The sequence below is a fragment of the Dysidea avara genome, chromosome 10, assembly GCF_963678975.1.
Source record: "Dysidea avara chromosome 10, odDysAvar1.4, whole genome shotgun sequence".
In the NCBI taxonomy this organism is placed as follows: domain Eukaryota; kingdom Metazoa; phylum Porifera; class Demospongiae; order Dictyoceratida; family Dysideidae; genus Dysidea; species Dysidea avara.
This window is the reverse complement of record NC_089281.1, coordinates 10,058,718-10,077,146: the sequence shown is the minus strand read 5'-3', so window position 1 is coordinate 10,077,146 and position 18,429 is coordinate 10,058,718. Positions and strand designations below refer to the sequence as shown.

Genomic DNA, 18,429 nt, shown 5'->3' with positions numbered 1-18,429 from the left:
TACATAGTACTCTCATACATTACATAGTAAAAAAAGTGATGTTGAAAGTACGCACATAAGTACATTACACAAACAAATAATTAGTGAAATAGCGGGATGTGGTTGAAAAGTGAAGCTTTCAACTTGAACAAGCATAATCTGACAGTACCAAGTAGCAATATCATCCAGCTACTCATAAGTTGTTACATTGTCTACATATCACACCAAACTCAACTGGAACACCCATCATCTGTTGAGAGATTATTTGATTCTAGTTGAGAATCTGTTCTGATAGAAATATCATCTTTTTTGCCGTTAGTGTTGCCTTCATTAGTTTTTGCCTTTTTCGTAAAAATTGATACCCTGGATCCTATGCATAAAAATATAACAGCTGAATATGCATGACAATGACAAAATGGATACATACAGTAAGTGCATTTATCTACAGGTGTACTACAATGTTTACTATCCATAGACTGGTGGTATTTAATTGAAACGTGGGGAACAATTATATGTAACGACAAAATGGACAAATTTCTTTTGAATTGATGCTGGGAAGAGTTCTATGATCAAACAGGTGTGGTTGCATACTACAAATGAAGCACTGCCACGAGTGCAATATCTAGTAAAGCAACAAGAGTGGTATTTATCTCCAATTTCACTGCTACCCTTGCTATTCCGAGTTAATACCATACTCGTACTTTGGTTGCCAAGCAACAGTTGTTACACAGGGTTACAACGAAGAACAATATCAGAAGTGCCTCTGCAATCAATCCAGTCACCACAGAAAATACCTGTTTACAAATGGGAAGCGATGCACAGCAGTACCGCGAATTGACACCTTGGGCAGTCAGCAGAAAGAAATGGGATACAAAGGAGAACAAAGGTAAGTCCATGATGTGTGCATTGTACATACTGTGGTATGCCAAAAGGCACATCTTGGGACAAAGCGAATTCAAATAGTGAAAAAATCAAGCCAGTAGCCTTAGCCATTATTGAGTTACGCTTGCCTGAAGGCATCAGGCAGGGTAGGCAGGCAGTCAGTCGAAAATACCATTGAATAATAATTTTGTAACAATCTATTGGAAGCATTTAGGGTCGTACTGAAGGAACTTTGGGCTTGGATATACCTAACCAACACTGCCAAGGTGTCAGGATGGTATTGTGAAGCTGATATTTGGGATTTTTTTGGGTGATTTTCTTGGCCAGAAAGATCCAACCTCTTAATATGCAGTACTACCGTACTGTATGATAATTTTGAAAGAAAACAGTTGTTTTAATAAAACATTTACATGCTACAGTTACAGCTGAAGATTATAAAAAGTATGTACCCAACACAACGTACACATACACACACGCACGCACACACAAAGTGTCTTGAATTACAATTGTTTGAGGGTAAGTTGACTAAGTCCATGAATGCATGTAAGCTGTGACTAACTGATTTAGTACATAGGCGTGCTAACCCAGGGGGACAAGGCAAGGGGGTTGGAGCCCCCCTTGCGATTTTTTGATTGTAAATTGCAAAAAGATCAAGATACTCTAATAGAGCAGTCAATTACTCTAATAAAGAAATCACAGTATCAGAGAATATAGCTAAGTATGAAGCAGTAAATAAGATATTTATGCGGTTTATCAGTGATACAATGTATGGTGGAGGGCAGCCATTTTTAGCAGGTATTGAGCTTTTTTTTGCTCTTCAACACTGTGCCCTACCAAATGGAGAGTCTAGAGCCCCCTATCTAAAAATATCTTGCTACGACTATGTAGTAAATCTCTAAATGAGATATATAATAGTTTAAAGTGTACATGTACATAAACACTTACCCAGTAGTTCCTTGATTCTAAGTTGCTCTTCGAGTATTTCTTCTTGTGATAAACCAGCAAGAGTGTGAAGATTTTCATAATGTATTCTTTGTAGTTCAAGTAGAGCTTCTTCCCTTGATACACTTCCACACACCAACCCATCTCCAGCCAGTAAAGTAGAATGGGACAATGTATTCTCATCATTTCCAAACGACTTAATGTTAGAATGACTCAGATCTGAAGATACTCCCAGTGATGGTGAAGCTTCTTGTATACCAAATGATTCATTGGTTGAGCTGTCAAGCATTTGTGCAAAAATACTCTTATTGGGGTATGATCTATTCTTTTTTGCAAACAAATTTTCCTAAAAACAAAATCAATATAAAACCCACCTAAAATATACCACTACCTTTGGTACAGCCACTGAAGATGGAAATCCGTCTTTAGTATATTTTGTAAGACAAGGAAAGTGTGGGAGATCTAGAGCAACTACATCCCTTTCCTATTATGGGAATGCAGTTGAATAGTAAAATGGCTGTTAAGTGCAACATAATTACAGACCTTGACAGTTGCTGAGACAACTCCATTACTCAAACCTACAGCATGAAACTATACAATCAATATAATTGTAAATACAAACATTCTTACCATTTTCATAAGTGCTACTTGTAGACAATGGCTCACTTTCTTTCTAACAATATAACTTATAGTAAAAGTGTATAGTTGTTTACATACCATTTTATTCTTAACTTCTTGCTGCATTTTAAAACGTGACTTCTTGTCTGATCTATCAACTGGATGGAGGTTGACAGAAATAAGTAGTACTGTATGGTACTTTGTAAGTAGTACATACAGGGATCATCTAATTTCACCAACCAACTTTAAAACTATTGCTAGCTAAGCCACCCTATGCACCACAAGTGTGTGTACAGAACTTTAAGAATTGTACAAGTTAGAATAGAATTGATTACTGTACAATAAAAAGTGCACCACAAGGGATCACTTTACATCCATACTAATCAAGACACACGGTAGTGTGTCGTGCGGCCCAAGAAGCGGCGCGTAACACCCGTGAGTATATTGACAGGAAGAAAGAAAACGCAATTTTCGCACCTCCGTAGCTCTGTGCTTCCTTGATGAAACAAGACGATTTTTGCTGTGGACATACCCTCCAACTGCAGCACTCCACATTCCAAATTTGAGCGAAATCGCTTCACACGTTCCCGAGATATGCGACTTCAAAAATTGGCTCAGTTTCTTCGTGTTTTTTCTTCTTATTTTTCTTTTTCTTGTCGCACACTTACAAAAACTGCTATAAAATGCGAACGCCATATCCGATTGCCTTGAAATTTGGCACACAGAAGGGGGATATAAAGGCGCATCTCGCTACCAACTTTGGCTGGAATACGATAAACAGGCAAAGAGTTATGAGCGATTATTCACGAAAAATAACACCAATATGTTGTCACGCCTACAGGGTAAACCGCGTATGGGAAGAAGCTGAAAATCGGTGGGTGAATAGGTTAACTATTGAACCTCAAACTTTTTGTGGTTTGAAAGAAATTGAGCTAAAAAACAGGAAGATACAACGAAAAAACCAACAGTGTGTAACAATTACGCAATTGAGATTAGCTAATAAAAAAAAAACGACTGCTTGCCACGCCTACCAGATAAACCGCTTGGGGTAATGCTTTGAAAATCATTGTACAGATGGAGTAATCATCTTAGAAAGGCTCATCAATGGTGTAGAAGAATCAGACTTAAAGCCACGGAGTTATAACACGAAATCCAACTTGGTGCAGCAAGTGTGAGATCGAGATACTCTAATAGAGCAGTCACCCTAATAGAGCAGTCACCTTGAAGAGAATTCAAGAGATCAGCTAGAAACAATAAACCTGTATAGAGATCAGCTACACATAAGTCACCCTGTAGAGAGATCAGCTAGAAGAAGTTACCTTGTAGGGAGTTCATGCAACTATGGAAAGAGATAGTTCAGCTAGAAGAAATCACCTTGTAGAGTTCAGCTACAAAGAAACCACCATGTAGAGAGTTCAGCTACAAACAAATCGCCCTGTGGAGAGATCAATAGAAGAAGTTACCTTGCAGAGAGTTCAGCTACAAAGAAACCATCATGTAGAGAGTTCAGCTACAAACAAATCTCCCTGTAGAGAGATCAGCTAGAAGAAGTTACCTTGTAGAGAGTTCAGCTTCAAACAAATCACCCTGTAGAAAGATCAGCTAGAAGAGGTCACCTTGTAGAGAGTGCAGTTACAAAGAAACCACCATGTAGAGAGTTCAGCTACAAACTAGTGACCTTGTAGAGACATCAGCTAGAAAAGTTACCTTGTAGAGAGTTCAGCTACAAAGAAACCATTCTTTAAAGAGCTCAGCTGCAAACAAATCACCTGTACAGAATTCAGCTACAAACAAATCACCCTGTAGAGAGGTCAGCTAGAAGAAATTACCTTGTAGACAGTTCAGCTACAAAGAAACCACCATGTAGAGAGTTCAGCTGCAAAGAAATCACCTTGTAGAAAATTCAGCCACAAACAAATTGCCCTGTAGAAAGATCAGTTAGAAGAAGTTACCTTTTAGAGAGTTCAGCTACAAAGAAACCATTCTGTAAAGAGCTCAGCTGCAAACAAATCACCTGTACAGAATTCAGCTACAAACAAACTACCCTGTAGAGAGATCAGCTAGAAGAAGTTACCTTGTAGATCGTTCAGCTACAAACAAATCACCCTGTAGAGAGATCAGCTAGAAGAAGTTATCTTGTAGAGAGTTCAGCTATAAACAATTCGTCCTGTACAGAGATCAGCTAGAAGAAGTTACCTTGTAGAGAGTTCAGCTACAAACAAATCACCCTGTAGAAAGATCAGCTAGGAGAAGTCACCTTGAAGAGAGTTCAGTTACAAAGAAACCACCATGTAGAGAGTTCGGCTACAAACTAGTGACCCTGTAGAGACATCAGCTAGAAGAAGTCACCTTGTAGAGTGTTCAGTTACAAAGAAACCATCATGTAGATAATTCTGTAATAAATATATGTATTATATATCTAATCCAAAACAGCCAAGTTGTAAAAAAAGTGTGCGGCCCTCAAAAAGGCTATGGTGAAAAAAGATGTGAAATCCAAGGTGGCGGCCAAGAAATGGCTGTGATGGTAGGTAAATGGTAAAAAATTCACCTGAATTGTCGTTATTAAAATTTTTACCATTAACCTACCATCACAGTCATTTCTTGGCCGCCACCTTGGATTTCACATCTTTTTTCACCATAGCCTTTTTGAGGGCCGCACACTTTTTTTACAGCTTGGCTGTTTTGGATTAGATTTGATTTAACAGTTCACTAATAGGAATGGGTGTTAGTGGTGGCTACATAAACAGCAATTTGCATGAATTGAAGTTCCCAAGTAACTCAAACGTGCATGATCATCCTTTTTATTGTAATGATTTCTACTAACTTGCTAATGTCCCTTGTCGTTGACTTTTTTGTACTATATATTAAACTCACTAGTATATTCAAAATTTAAAAATGAAGTACAGTGTAGGGATCCAAACGATAAAAAGTATTGAAACAAGAGATGGATGATGGTATTACAGCATATAAATCCCTTGTTATAGCAATTATTTTATTCAATGCCAAACTAGGGATCTTCTCATCGAGCTATACTGTAATATCATTCATCTTGTTTCATTGCTTGGATCCCTATTTCAGTTTTTAACAGGAGCTCGAGTCCTATGGACAAGGGAGCATGTAACTCCGTACACTACCAATACTATGGGCAAAATTCAAACATGGCATCCAGTGTTACTATGTATATAATTGGTTACATCATTCTTATGCGCAACAGGGATGCACTGAATTATGTAAAGCTGTTTCGATAGGAAGATTGTCAAGTCGAAGATAGAGTTGGAATAGTCAAGTGGAGTAATTTTGTGCGATTTGTGACTGTAGAAAGACTGTCCTGCTAAGCCTGTGCTACTATTCTTCCATTGTGCCATTGAACTTCGTTTCCATAGCTTTGCTTCGTCACAGCGGAAACGTGATATACTTGAGCATGTGCCTCCACATTATATCCTAATTAGGAAATTTTAAAAGTTACTTATTATAGTAGGTAATTATTAGTAGATTATTTAGCCGATTAATTTACTGACCCTGATGGTATTGTTTTCATAAAAATAAGACAAAATTGAAGTTTAAAAGTGGCAATTTTACAAAATATGTGTGAAATTTTGGTAAACATAAACATTGGATCAGTTATCAGTATCAGCCATTATATGATAATATTGGCTAATCGGCAAAATCTCTTATCGGTACATCACTATTAGTCTCGCATGGCCAGACCACTTTTTTCTCTTTGTCATTGGGTAGGGAGAAAAAAAGGGTCTGGAACAGTTCGAATCCCACAATCGTCTTGACACATCACGAGACTACATCATAAGTATGCAACTCATGCGCTTAAACTCCACTGTAACAAGAATGCCACAGCACAACAATAAACAATGACTTAATTTACCTAAACAACTAATAATTGATTTAATCTATTATCGCCTCAAAGACAGCTTTGGATGCTGATAGGTTTATAAATACACGCTTGTAATTGATTGACGCAAGCAGCTACTATTTGAAAACGCATCACGTTTCTTTGGTTAACACCCCCAATTATCCGGGGAGTGCCAAGACGAGTGTGGGATTCGAACTGTTCCAGACCCTTTTTTCTCCCTACCTAATGACAAAGAGAAAAAAGCTTTCTGGCCATGCGAGACTACATCACTATGTGGAAGTGTGACAAGTACAACCCATACAGCACCAACATAACTAAGCCATAGATATACCAACCCTGGGGTTAGTATATCTATGACTAAGCATAGGCAGGTACATTGAGTCATTGGCTACAGTATGAGTCATCTACCTGTGCAGTCCACTCTACTTTGAGGTGCTCGATAGCCAACCTTCTTGTTAACTCCTGTTTTAGTTAAACTGGCTGAAGGAAGATTTCCAGATTTCATAAATTCTTCTTGCAAAGCTAGAATGTCTTCCTCCGTATCTTCGGGTTTCGGCCTGCGCAACATATCTTCTGAGTGTTTGAAACCAGGGTTGCATAAATCAAATTTCTAGCGCGCACCTTGAGCTTGCAGCTGGATTTTTGTTGAGTCATTTGCTGAGTGTGTAATCTGAATCCATTCCTTGTACTCTGCTGATAAGGATGGAAAACGATCCCACTAACGAAAGTGAGGGCTATATCGAGGTTGATAATGAAACAGCGAGTAGTTCCAAAGAACCAGGTGATGTGCATCAGTCAGCACACTCAGAAAGTGTACTAGACTCTCCTAGTGACGCTACTATGATGACGGAATGTACTAGTGGTTCATCTGTGGAAGATATACCAAGCTCTAGATCATGTAAGTGTGCAACTTGGTTGTCATTTATAGAATCTACAAGGGATAATCACTAGCAGTAGCCCTGTAAAACTATCTACAATTGGGATAAAGGTTTTTTTGAACGAAATTTTATCTTGATTGCTTGATTTCACCTGAAAAAGGGCCTTGGGTGCTTCACATTTTTGTAACTGAATTCTTGTTTTGTTTTCGAGCTAGCTTGCAATTGAATTGCCACTTTCAAGGATGCCTGCAAATTTAACCCTTGATCACTTGATTTGATTTTTATCCCGATCACAGATGGGTTCTACAGGTCTATTGGTAGTGACTACTCCTTGAATCTAGTCTGCGTTCCCTCCTCTTCACAAAAGAGTAATAGTCTGATACCATATTTCAATTAGACAGCATATGCAATATTTTTGGCATTCTTTTGCATGTCACATGCTTGAGATGTTCTAGAAGAAAGTGTGAACATGTGTGATTTCTTCTGGCTAATAAGTTGCTAGGGCACATCTACAATTATGGGTTCTTAATACACTAGTTTGTATCAAATGCCATAACAATACTAGGGTGTGTAGGACAAGCCCACGTGAATTCGCAATAGTATTGTGCAAATACTGAAAGAATTTCACCTTAGCCAATAGTCTCTGTACAAAAAGTAGAGGACGGGGCACGATGTGTATTTCAGTTCTACTTTGTTGTTTGCAACGATGTGATTATCGAGGTGATTATAGTAATATCGTTGATGTACGATCTGGTATTTCCAGTAAAATATTTTAACTAGTGCTTCATAGTGCATGTGGCACGTCATGACCTACCTACCTCCCTGAACGCTAGTACCCATTTTACATCAATTAGAACCAAATACTGCAGAAACCTTATCATTACTAAGCTTTAAATGGTTCTTGTTTCTACAGAACCACAACACCTGCTAAGTCTATATTTTGACCCTAAGCCCTGAAACTTCTCATAGCATTTCAGCCAACCAGCAAAACTTTGCAAATTTGACACTTTTGTGGCTTCTTGAAGGAACTACTTAGACCTTTAAACCTTACACAATACCTTTAAACCTTATGCAATACTGGCATGACCTTCTTAACACCTTTAGCCTAAAACTACAATTGATCAAAAATCTGTTCACTGGGCTATTTGGAGAAGTTTAAATGAACAGAAAAGCAATGGATGAACAACAGTTACTCGCTTTTAAAACTCTTGCCACATATTTAATTTTGATTGTGGGTTAGATCACATGAGTCATTTATGGCCTGATAGATAGAAAATTTAATGACGGTACTTGTTGCCAGTTGATAGGAGCAACCACTGTTCAGTTATGGATCATTTTATAAAGTTACGTAAAGTGTATGAACACTTCCTTACCAAAAAGTTGCTTATGCTGCTAGGTTTGGTCTCACCGTTTAGTGTTAGGTAAAAGCCTAGGTATCATTTTAATCCTTGCTACATCACAAATAGAATGTCATAAATTGCATGGCCATAGGTCATATACTTCGAAAGTTACAGTATAAGGCACATATATTTATTAAGTTTAGATCCAGTTTTCTGGATTATGTGCAGAGTTTAAGGGTTAATTGGTTGGTCACAAGTAAAGTGTCATACATTTGAATGAAAGATTTTGAAGCACTTTTAGTGGGTACAGTAACTAGAACTTGTATACATCCATCTGTGAATTAATAGCTCTCTGTACATACTATATGGTGGTCATTGTCACTGTACCACAATCGAAATGATGAAGCATTCCTACTTGGGTCTTATGCTAACTTGCTTGATTTTTGTGTTTATTCATGGGTAGATTAATTATCATTTGGTTAGTATTGCAATATACATGTACTTGTTTGGGATGTTCTAATGTAATGTGGTGTGCACTTAACGGAGAACAGGTTAAAATGGGTGCCATTCTGTTTAAGTGATAACTGGTATGGCATCAAATACTTCTTGATTTGTATTGGATGTATGGCGGTCCTCCCGATCACAAAAATTATTTCTTTTCTTTGGTGTCTCAGATCCTTTACCGTTTGCCAACTAAATCTGTTGTATAGTAATTTTATGTACACAATAATGTGTTATGGTTTTGTTATAGCTGACGACTCTCATCCACGTGGTTATATGTCATTCCTAAATGCACTGGATCAAGATGGTTTGTCCTTTTGTAGACATATGTACATGTATTATCATATATTGTTTTAGTACTGGAAATTCTGTATTGGAGAAAACCCCAAAAGACAGGTGCTATGTTTGGATTTACTCTGCTATTTCTTTTGGCTGTTGGAATGAATCCGTTTCTTCATACTGTTGTTCTACTGTTGCTTGCTTCAATGGTAGTATCTCTGCTGTATTGTGTTGGCATGGTTCTATGGAACAGTTTCTACAACAGACCAGTTGAAAATCCTTTTAAGTAATAATAACAGGTTATACGTGTTTTCTGTAAATCACCTTTTTTGTCAACAGGGAAATTCTTCAAAGGAACACTGTTGTTTCCCAGGAAGCAGTTAGTAAAACTTCTACTTTGCTGTATCACTTTATTTGTACTTTAGATCATTCAAGTTGCTACAACAGTGGCAGAGAAGATTGACTACTGGAGCTTGTTGTTGTTTCAATTGATACTGTTCCACAATGTTAAGGCTTCACTAAAGGTAATTGCTAGCGTACTAGAATTTATTCCCTGAACATACTGTATACTCCAGTTTGGTGTGGTAATGTGGATTCTATCTTACATCACTCCATATCTGACTTTGATATTGGCTCTGTTCTTTAGTGAGTTTTTTGGTGTTGTTTGCATTTGTCATTGTGTGTTGGCATTTCTCATTGTCTGGACTGACACTAGGGCTGGGAGATAATTTAGATTAAAAGATTATATTGATACCTAACTCATTTATCATAAGTAAGATGACAAATTTGCTTAGATCGAGGTAATAGTAAATACAGTGGAACCTCTCTAAGACGGACACCATTGGGGAAATAAAATATATGACCAGTCTGACAAAACTGGGCTCATCGCCTATTTAAAAGTATCGAGAAATTCTGGTTTTAAGTATTTAGTGTGTTGTAGCTCGCCAATAGTTGAAGCTATGTGTACCAAATTTTCACACGTTTTATACCAATTCCTTACCTTTCAGAGCATCCACTGTGCAAGTAGCCAACAACTAAGTTTCCCGCCATTTTAGATAGTTTTTAAACTGAGGTTGACTGTATCAGGCGAGCTGCAAATTGGGTGGGAGGTGGGGGCCCTGGAAGGCGGGCAAGATGGTGTTCAAATATTGAATAGGAAGGCCAAGTGATGAATTAGACCAAGTTTTGAGCCAATGAGGTTTCAAAACTGGCTAAAATGAAAGGAAACTCACATCAGAGGTACTAGCTTATTCAATACCACAGAGCTGTACAGCCACACACAGTCATTCCCAGGCTGACCAGAGCTCCATTAAGGCCCCACACCACACGTACAGATCGCCACTGGGCTTGGGAAAAGCAGCCAGCAAAACCAGACCACTCAAGTCTAGCTGATTTTAAATGTGGAATTAGATAGTTTATTCATGTAGCTGTGTGTCCTGAGTGAAAAATCGAATCTGCTGACATGGGCGATAAGACCAGTTTTCTCAGACTGTGTCACATATGTCCTTTATATGGAGGTGTCCTTATTTAAGGGGTTTTCTAAAATTATAGAATAATCAGTTTTAATGCATGAGACTAGACCAAGTGGTGGTGGTGGAGGAGCAAGATGGATTATGTACCATGTGTACCAGATACAGTATGATCAGTTTAATAGCAACAGAAGTGATGTTATTACCTATGGTGTATGGTGCTTCTACTATACTATCCAGACAATTAGGCACCACAAAAATTTTATACATGCTCCCATAAAGACTTATCCGGATTACTCCGTATTTGATTAGTTATCAAGATGGTTGACTATATACAGATTATGTAGTTTATAGTAGTGCAGTTTATGCAGTGTATTCTTAAAGTGCACCAGCTTCTATTTTCAGAAGACCTGGGTAAGAACACTATGATTAACATCAGTACCTGTATATGCATTCATATGGCTTCTTGTAACTTTCGCACTTTGGCGATACAGAGACAGTGCTTTCTGCATTAAATGATGTACGGTTTGATTGATTGTTGTAAATGGCAATGAACCTTTCTTACTTGTATTTGTATACCCCAAAGCCGGCCTATGGTTGACTTTGGGGCTTTTTTAACCTATCTTTTTTTCTTTACCACAGGAAGAAGAAAAGATGAAGCAGATGTTAAATACTTTATATTTATTACAGAACTCTCTACATGGTGGTTTCTTTGTAACTGAACACTCTACAAGGTGGCTTCTTCTAGCTGATTTCTCTACAGGGTAAATTGTTTGTAGCTGAACTATCTACAGATCTCTCTTTAGGGTGATTTGTTTGTAGCTGAACTCTCTACAGGGTGATTTGTTTGCAGCTGAACTCTCTACATGATGGTTTCTTTGTAGCTGAACTCTCTACAAGGCGACTTCTTCTAGCTGATCTCTCTACAGGGTGATTTGTTTCTAGATGAACTCTCTACAGGGTGACTTGCCTGTAGCTGAATTGTCTATCAGATTAACTGTTTGTAGCTGAATTCCCCACAGAATAACTTGCAATGTATATATAGTTCTATAATGGAGGAAGTTATAAACCTAGCTGAATGCTTTATTAGGGTTACTGTTCTATTAGAGTATCTTTATCTCGCATTTGCTACACGTAGTTGTGTTTCGAATCATAACTCAGTGGTTTGTAATCCGATTCTTCTGTACTACTCCAAGGACTTTCTATTATGATTATTCCAGCTACATACTGATTTTCAGCTCATTGCTCTAAGCAGTTTGCCTGGTAGACGTGAAAACTAATAGTTTTTTATTCATAAAAATCGATCGCATAGTTTTGACACAGGTTGGGTTTTGTGTCATATCTCCATGATCTTTATCTCGATTCCTTTCAAATCACAAAAAGGCACTCCTACAATGGTTACTCCATATGTATATCAATTTTCAACTCTTTCCTTCAAGGGGTTTACCCTGTAGGCGTGACAGACCTTTGACCTTATTTTACGCAAATAATCGGTCGTAACTCCGTGAATGTTCATCGGATTCCTACCAAAGCTGGTACTGAGATCCGCCTTAATGAGCCCTTCAAGTGTGCCAAATTTCAGCCCGATCCGAACACGCATTCGTGTTTTATGGCGGATTTTACGAAGTGTGCGAAATGAAGAAGAAAAAACGAAGAAATTAAAATGAAACTTCGCTTGTATCTTGGAAATGGCTGGAGCGATTTTCTTCAAATTTGGCATGTAGACTCCCCTAACTGGCCGGCACTTCTGTAGCAAATTTGGTTCCAATCGGAGTAGGGATCACAGAGCTACATAGGTGTGAAAATTGTGTTTTCTTTCTTCCTGTTAATATACTCACGGTGTGGCGCGCCGGCTTCTTGGGCCGCACGACAATGCAAGTATACAAAAAAAAAATGTTCAAATAGCTATAGAGTAAGACCATAGCACATCAATTAAAAGTACTGAAACATGTTGGCATAGTGCACGATATTGAATCACAGTAAAACAATAAGAAGTGTTATATCCCTACTGTGCTCAAGGTACCATAATGGAATGCACAGTAGGGTTTTAACATTCTTATTGTTTTACCGCATGTGATTTAATATTGTGCACTACACCAGCTTGTTTCAGTACCTTTATCGATGTGCTATAGTCCCTACTCCAGTTGAAATTTCTAATTTTTTGTGTATTTGTTTGTTAACTTTTTTTTTGTAAAATAATATTATTATGACTGGTGAAACCATGCATACCGCATCAAAAGAAATAATGGTGTCACGCACCCCAGCTACCAATTATTGTCTGAAAAGTGAAGTATTCAATATGCTTTGTTGTCAGCTATGTTCAACCCATTACACAGCATTACAAATCAAGAACTGTTCGAAAGCTCCTCTGCAATCAAAGTAGCCACTATGAAAAAATACAAACGATTCAGTTCGTTATGAAGAGAAGCCATCATGTGCTACCACCAAATCGAGACCTTTCGCTGTCAGCAAAGATGAATGGGACACAAAGGAGGACACTGGTAAGTCCATGAAGAATGCATTGTATGTACTGTGGTATACCAAAAGGCACATGCCCAGCTGAAGCGACGTTGAACAATGAAATAATTAAGCCCGTAGCCTTAGCAGTTATCAAGTTACACTTGTCTGAATGCACCAGTCAGTTAGTAGAAAATTCGTTTTAAAATTCCATAGCAAGTTTTTGAAAGTATTTAGGGTTGATCTGGAGGCTATTTTTACCCAACCAATACTGCCTCATCGTCATCAGGGAAAAGATGAGGCTGGTTTTTGGGCAATGTTTTTCATGTGCCACTCCCTAATCTTTGTGGTCCCTACTAGTAGGGACCACAAAGATTCCCTGATGAACATGAGGCAGTATTAAAACTAAGCCCAAACAAGCCTTCAGATTGACCTGAAACATTTTCAACAAGTTGCTGTGGAATTTTTAAAATTATTATTAAACGGAATTTCTGCTGACTGACTGTGTAAATGATGCCTTCAGACAAGCATAATTGGATAACAGCTAAGGCTACGGGCTTGATTTTTTCACTTGCTTTAGTCGGACATGTGCCTTATGGCATACCGCAGTACATACAATGCATTCTTCATGGATTTACCAGTGTCCTCAAAGGGTGTCGATTTGGCGGTAGCTCGAGATGGCTCCAAATTCTTCTACACGATGTGCCACACTTTTCTCAAATACACTATTCCTTCACTCATTAGCTTCAATACAGTCATATGTATGCGCTCACTGCACTTATAATTAGTCACCTATTAACATCACTGAGTCATTTTAATGATGTCATAGGACTTTTGCCGTCTCATTTTTCACAGCGTATAGTGCATTTCAACACTCTCCCTCCCCCAGTATACACTCTTGCTACCATTATTATACCTTCCCCATTATATACTTCGTTACTTTCTATCTCTGAAAACCTACCTCTAATTTTTAGTTTGTTGTAGGAAAGCTATGTTATACACATGTGGCTGTGACTGCTTTATCAGAGTATCTCAATGTCACTGTTTGTATCAAATTAGCTGCGTAATAGAGTAAGGGCATAGTTTGCCATGTCTAGATTTCTATAGCAAAACCATGGATGATTGCAGCTAGATCATATAAGAGGCGTGGTCATGGAGTGCACTGATCGTTAAGTGCGAGGCATGTGTTCTGATCATTTAAGGGTGTGGTCAGATCAGCGATCATTGTATACTCAGCTTTGTACGTTCAGCTATCTATACCTACAGTGTCATGAGCACTTCAGGTAGTTTTGTGGCATCTGCTCCTATAAGGAAAATGTTAATACACAAATTAATACCTCAGTACAGTTCCTTACATGAAGAAGACAACCATCTAATCATTTTGACTTTACCAGTGTTTGACGCAATTTGAAGTTAGATACACTAAGGCTAAAGTGATTTTCATTGCATATCATGTTTCTATGATGGTTTTTACTGGTGGCATTTTGGGTGGTGCCCATCGTTTAATTGGGGAACCCAACTAAATATGCTGTTTGATATTTATTCCTTTTTTTCTCAAAACAGTGTGATGAATATTCAATTAAAATACTGCTTGCTCTATCATAGTACCATATTTCCTTGTATAAAGGTTTTGTTTCCATACCAGCATTTTAAAACCGCCTTTTAGATGAATAAAACCTTTATTTGAGACAGAGTGTTTACTTTTAGTGGTCTGAGTGATGTCTGACAACTCGAAATGTCCATCATTGTAATAATAAACAGAAAATGTTGTTGTTACTTAAACAGGCCTAAAACAACTGTCAAACAATGGTATGATACATATCTGCACTTACACTGACTACTCACACAATTACGGTACTTGTAGCATCGATCTTCATCCCTCAGATGGTTCTAATGTTTAATGTCAATGTTTGAAGAGAAGAATTAAAGCCACTAAATTTACGTTCCATTACACATTTGAGGCCAGGCGACCACCACTATTCCTATGCTAAAAACAACCATACCCCAGTTTATAATCAAGACCAGCATGTATATGAATGTGGACTTAGTATAAGGAAATTTGGCATGTCAATATTTTTACAATATAACAAAAACCTATATAGGCAATGTCATCTGTTTGGGTGTTTCATACAGTGCATTCTTCATCTGATATCACTTAATAAAAAATATTTTCTTATGTGGGTGTGGAAAATAATAAAACCTATTAATTGACAAGTACACAAAAATTGGAATTTTCGACTAGAGTAGGGACAATAGCACATCGATAAAAAATACAGTAACTAGCTGGAGTAGTGCACGATAGTAAAACAATCAGAAGTGTTACATCCATACTGTGCTCAAGATACCATAATGGAAATGCACAGTAGGGACATATCACTTCTTATCGTTTTACGTGATTTAATATTATGCACTACAGCTTGTTTCTGTACTTTTTGTCAATGTACTATGGTCCCTACTCTAGTTTAAACTTCTAATTTTGTGTACTTGTTTGTTAACTTTTTTTGTAAAATAAAAGTATTATGACTGGTGAACCCATGCATACCGCATCAAAAGAAAAGAAATGCCCCCAGCTATCAATTATCGTTTGAAAAGTGAAGTATCCATTACGCTTTGTTGTCAGCTATGTTCAACCCTTTATACAACATTATGAATCAAGAATGTTCAAAAAGCACCTCTGCCATCAAAGTAGCCACTACGAAAAATATGGACAATTTCTGTTATGCAGAGATACAAAGAGAAAGGCTAACCTGGAAAGCAAACACTACCAGGAACATTGATGCTGCCCGGAGGAATCCAATTCCAGTTCCCATGTGTGCTGTACTCTGGGTCAACTTCACACATGAAGTCTTCATTTGAGATTTCATCAAGGCCATTATTCCCTGCCTTGACAGTTTTACTAGCAAAACTGACATGTTTAGATGGTGTGTCAGCCATAGTGATTCCATGCAGACCACCTGCCTTGATCTAGTAACGCATGAAAACAATAGCGGTCTGGGAAACTATGGTATGCACTTACTTTAAGGGCTCTTTTTTTTCAGTACTCTCCTTCCCTCATTATATACTGTGAAACTGGACAGTATGTGATAGCCAGTTACTGAGCAGATTGTACTGTAGTTGTCGGTATAATCTGGTTAACTGACATTTTCTGTATTTTATTATGTTGCGCACCTGGCGTGTAAGCTATGTGTACATTTGTAGTACAGTTTGTGCTTACAGTGGTCAAAGTAAAAGACACCGAGTGATTCTACCCCATTATATCTATAGTCGAATCCTACTACAAGCATGATATCAATGTTAAAGTTCAAGAATAATTCCCAAAATGTATATTTTTGAGTGAATATCTTAGAGATTGGTTATCTGGTTATGCAGAAAAAAAATTGGAACAATTGGTCAGTTAACAGTTTACCCTGTAAGAATTCATGGTAACAGGTATTCCCACATAGCTATATTAACATAATGTGGTTGTACTATAGTAGTAAATATTTTATATGAATAGGTGTCACTTCACGTCTTCAGTAGGGCACATGTTTATGCAGTGACTGAATTGATTGCAGAGGTGCTTCTCATACTAATCAATAGTCAAGGCACGTGTTCACTCATGCAATTTATAATGTATCCGGTGCCATTCTTTCCTTTGATGTGGTGTGCGATGGTTCTCTTGTAATGAATTATTACAAAAAAGTGAACGAACAATAAAGTATAAATTTTGCATGAGTCTGGATCATACAAATATAGCAAGAGAGTCATCTACACTTGCACCTCAGGGGCGGATCTAGTGGGTGGGCTTTGAGGGCTGAAGCCCCCCTTCACTTTTAGGCTTTACTTGATCAATATGCAAGGATTATAATGAAATTTTGTCTTAGCATAATTACATGATCACTAATAATACAAATACTCATAAACCCACCTTATAAACATCTTTCAAAAGCATTATTCGTGGATTTATGCTAAAGGTTATGCATCAAGGGCCCGGATCAGCATTGGAAGTGTATAAGATCGAGATATTCTAATAGAACAGTCACCTAACTACTCTAATAGAACATTCAGTGTAAGCATAATATTTGGTTCTGTTATGGAATTTTTCCAAAACTTCCTGCACCTATACATGCAATGAAGTGCATTGGTCTGTTTAAGTTCATCTACTTGTGTAGTTATTACCGGTACCAGTGTGCTTAATTAAGGTACACAATTTCCATTGCCGAAAATGCTCTCAGATTCAATCTCGTATCATTCAAATTTCAAAATTTTCCAGTTTCAACATTATCATGCTTGCAATTGTGATAGGGTGCATCATGTGCTTGGTTGTCTGAACCTACCTAAACCTTTCCATTAGCAAATGCTGCAAGAGCCATATATATCTAAAGGCAGTATATACTGTAAAATATCTACAGGTAGAAATATGCATTTTATGTGGAAATGTCTCCAAATTGCAGTATTTTAGCATCTATATTTCAAATTTTTCCTGGGGGGGGGGGCATGCCCCCAGACCCCCCTAGTTCCAGCATGCTTTGCAAAGAACACCTCCCAGACCTCCACCTAAGAGATTAGAACTTTGAGTTAGCCCCCCCCCCTTTATAAATCCTGGATCCGCCCCTGCACCTATTATTGTTTTTCCATCATTGCTACTTTCTTTTTTTAACTTCGCAGGTATTCTGCTGTTGTTTACTGTTCCAAAACTATATGAAGTGTACGAGGTATAGCTAAGTGAATGTTGTTTGTAGTTTGCTTTACATGCTTATATTCACCTGTAGACTGAAATAAACAGGTACATTGGATTAGCACATGATAAGGTTAACTTAGCTATGCAAAAGTTAGTGATATTAATAAGTAGTGAAAACTTTGATATACAATACTTCTATAGGGTACAAACAGCAATACCAGGCCTTGGTAAGAGTAAGGAGGAGTGATATGGAAAGACCTTTTGTGCATCTTTTAGTGTGTTAATAGTAGTACTGTATCACAAGCTACACATACGTACACATCTGCATATGTATCAACACTGTATGTTTTGATTATCACAATTTTTTCAGCTGTAATTTTAATGACTGGAAAACTATCTATTCTGCCCATTACGCAGTATAATTACTGGAGAGCAGTACGAAAGTACCTCTGTGCAATCAATCCCTCCCTTACTTGGAATTGTGGAAGGCACGGTACAAAAATTATGTTATGAGTTTGATAGCTAGCACCAATATCCATTTACACTACTAAATCAA

The 18,429-nt window shown here is 37.7% G+C and overlaps 2 protein-coding genes across 2 annotated transcripts; one reads left to right on the top strand and one right to left on the bottom strand.

Moving 5' to 3' along the window:
* Window positions 1–19: 19 nt before the first annotated feature.
* On the bottom strand, window positions 20–6,897 carry LOC136268122 (RNA polymerase II-associated protein 1-like). The gene is made up of 7 exons (XM_066063361.1): window positions 6,698–6,897; window positions 2,521–2,579; window positions 2,434–2,476; window positions 2,347–2,381; window positions 2,195–2,287; window positions 1,807–2,149; window positions 20–349 (listed from the first exon to the last, which is right to left on the bottom strand). The coding sequence occupies exons 1-7, from the start codon at window positions 6,855–6,857 to the stop codon at window positions 210–212; spliced, it is 873 nt and encodes a 290-aa protein (XP_065919433.1). The 5' UTR covers window positions 6,858–6,897; the 3' UTR covers window positions 20–209.
* LOC136268123 (reticulon-3-like) lies at window positions 6,879–18,249 on the top strand. The gene is made up of 9 exons (XM_066063362.1): window positions 6,879–7,187; window positions 9,259–9,315; window positions 9,366–9,573; window positions 9,627–9,666; window positions 9,713–9,811; window positions 9,863–9,932; window positions 17,861–17,907; window positions 17,965–18,023; window positions 18,075–18,249. Exons 1-9 carry the CDS (start codon window positions 6,992–6,994, stop codon window positions 18,118–18,120), a joined length of 822 nt encoding a protein of 273 aa, XP_065919434.1. The 5' UTR covers window positions 6,879–6,991; the 3' UTR covers window positions 18,121–18,249.
* The last annotated feature ends 180 nt before the right edge of the window (window positions 18,250–18,429 follow it).

Excerpts from the sequence above, each read along its gene's own strand:
- LOC136268122 (XM_066063361.1), bottom strand. The coding sequence starts at position 6,857 with ATGTTGCGCAGGCCGAAACCCGAAGATACGGAGGAAGACATTCTAGCT. Across the intron at positions 2,580-6,697 it reads AAGTAGAGTGGACTGCACAG|TTGATAGATCAGACAAGAAG; the intron begins GTAGATGACTCA and ends ACCTCCATCCAG. Across the intron at positions 2,477-2,520 it reads AAGAAGTTAAGAATAAAATG|AAAGAAAGTGAGCCATTGTC; the intron begins GTATGTAAACAA and ends TTATATTGTTAG.
- LOC136268123 (XM_066063362.1), top strand. The coding sequence starts at position 6,992 with ATGGAAAACGATCCCACTAACGAAAGTGAGGGCTATATCGAGGTTGAT. Across the intron at positions 9,574-9,626 it reads CCAGTTGAAAATCCTTTTAA|GGAAATTCTTCAAAGGAACA; the intron begins GTAATAATAACA and ends TTTTGTCAACAG. Across the intron at positions 9,667-9,712 it reads CTGTTGTTTCCCAGGAAGCA|ATCATTCAAGTTGCTACAAC; the intron begins GTTAGTAAAACT and ends TTTGTACTTTAG.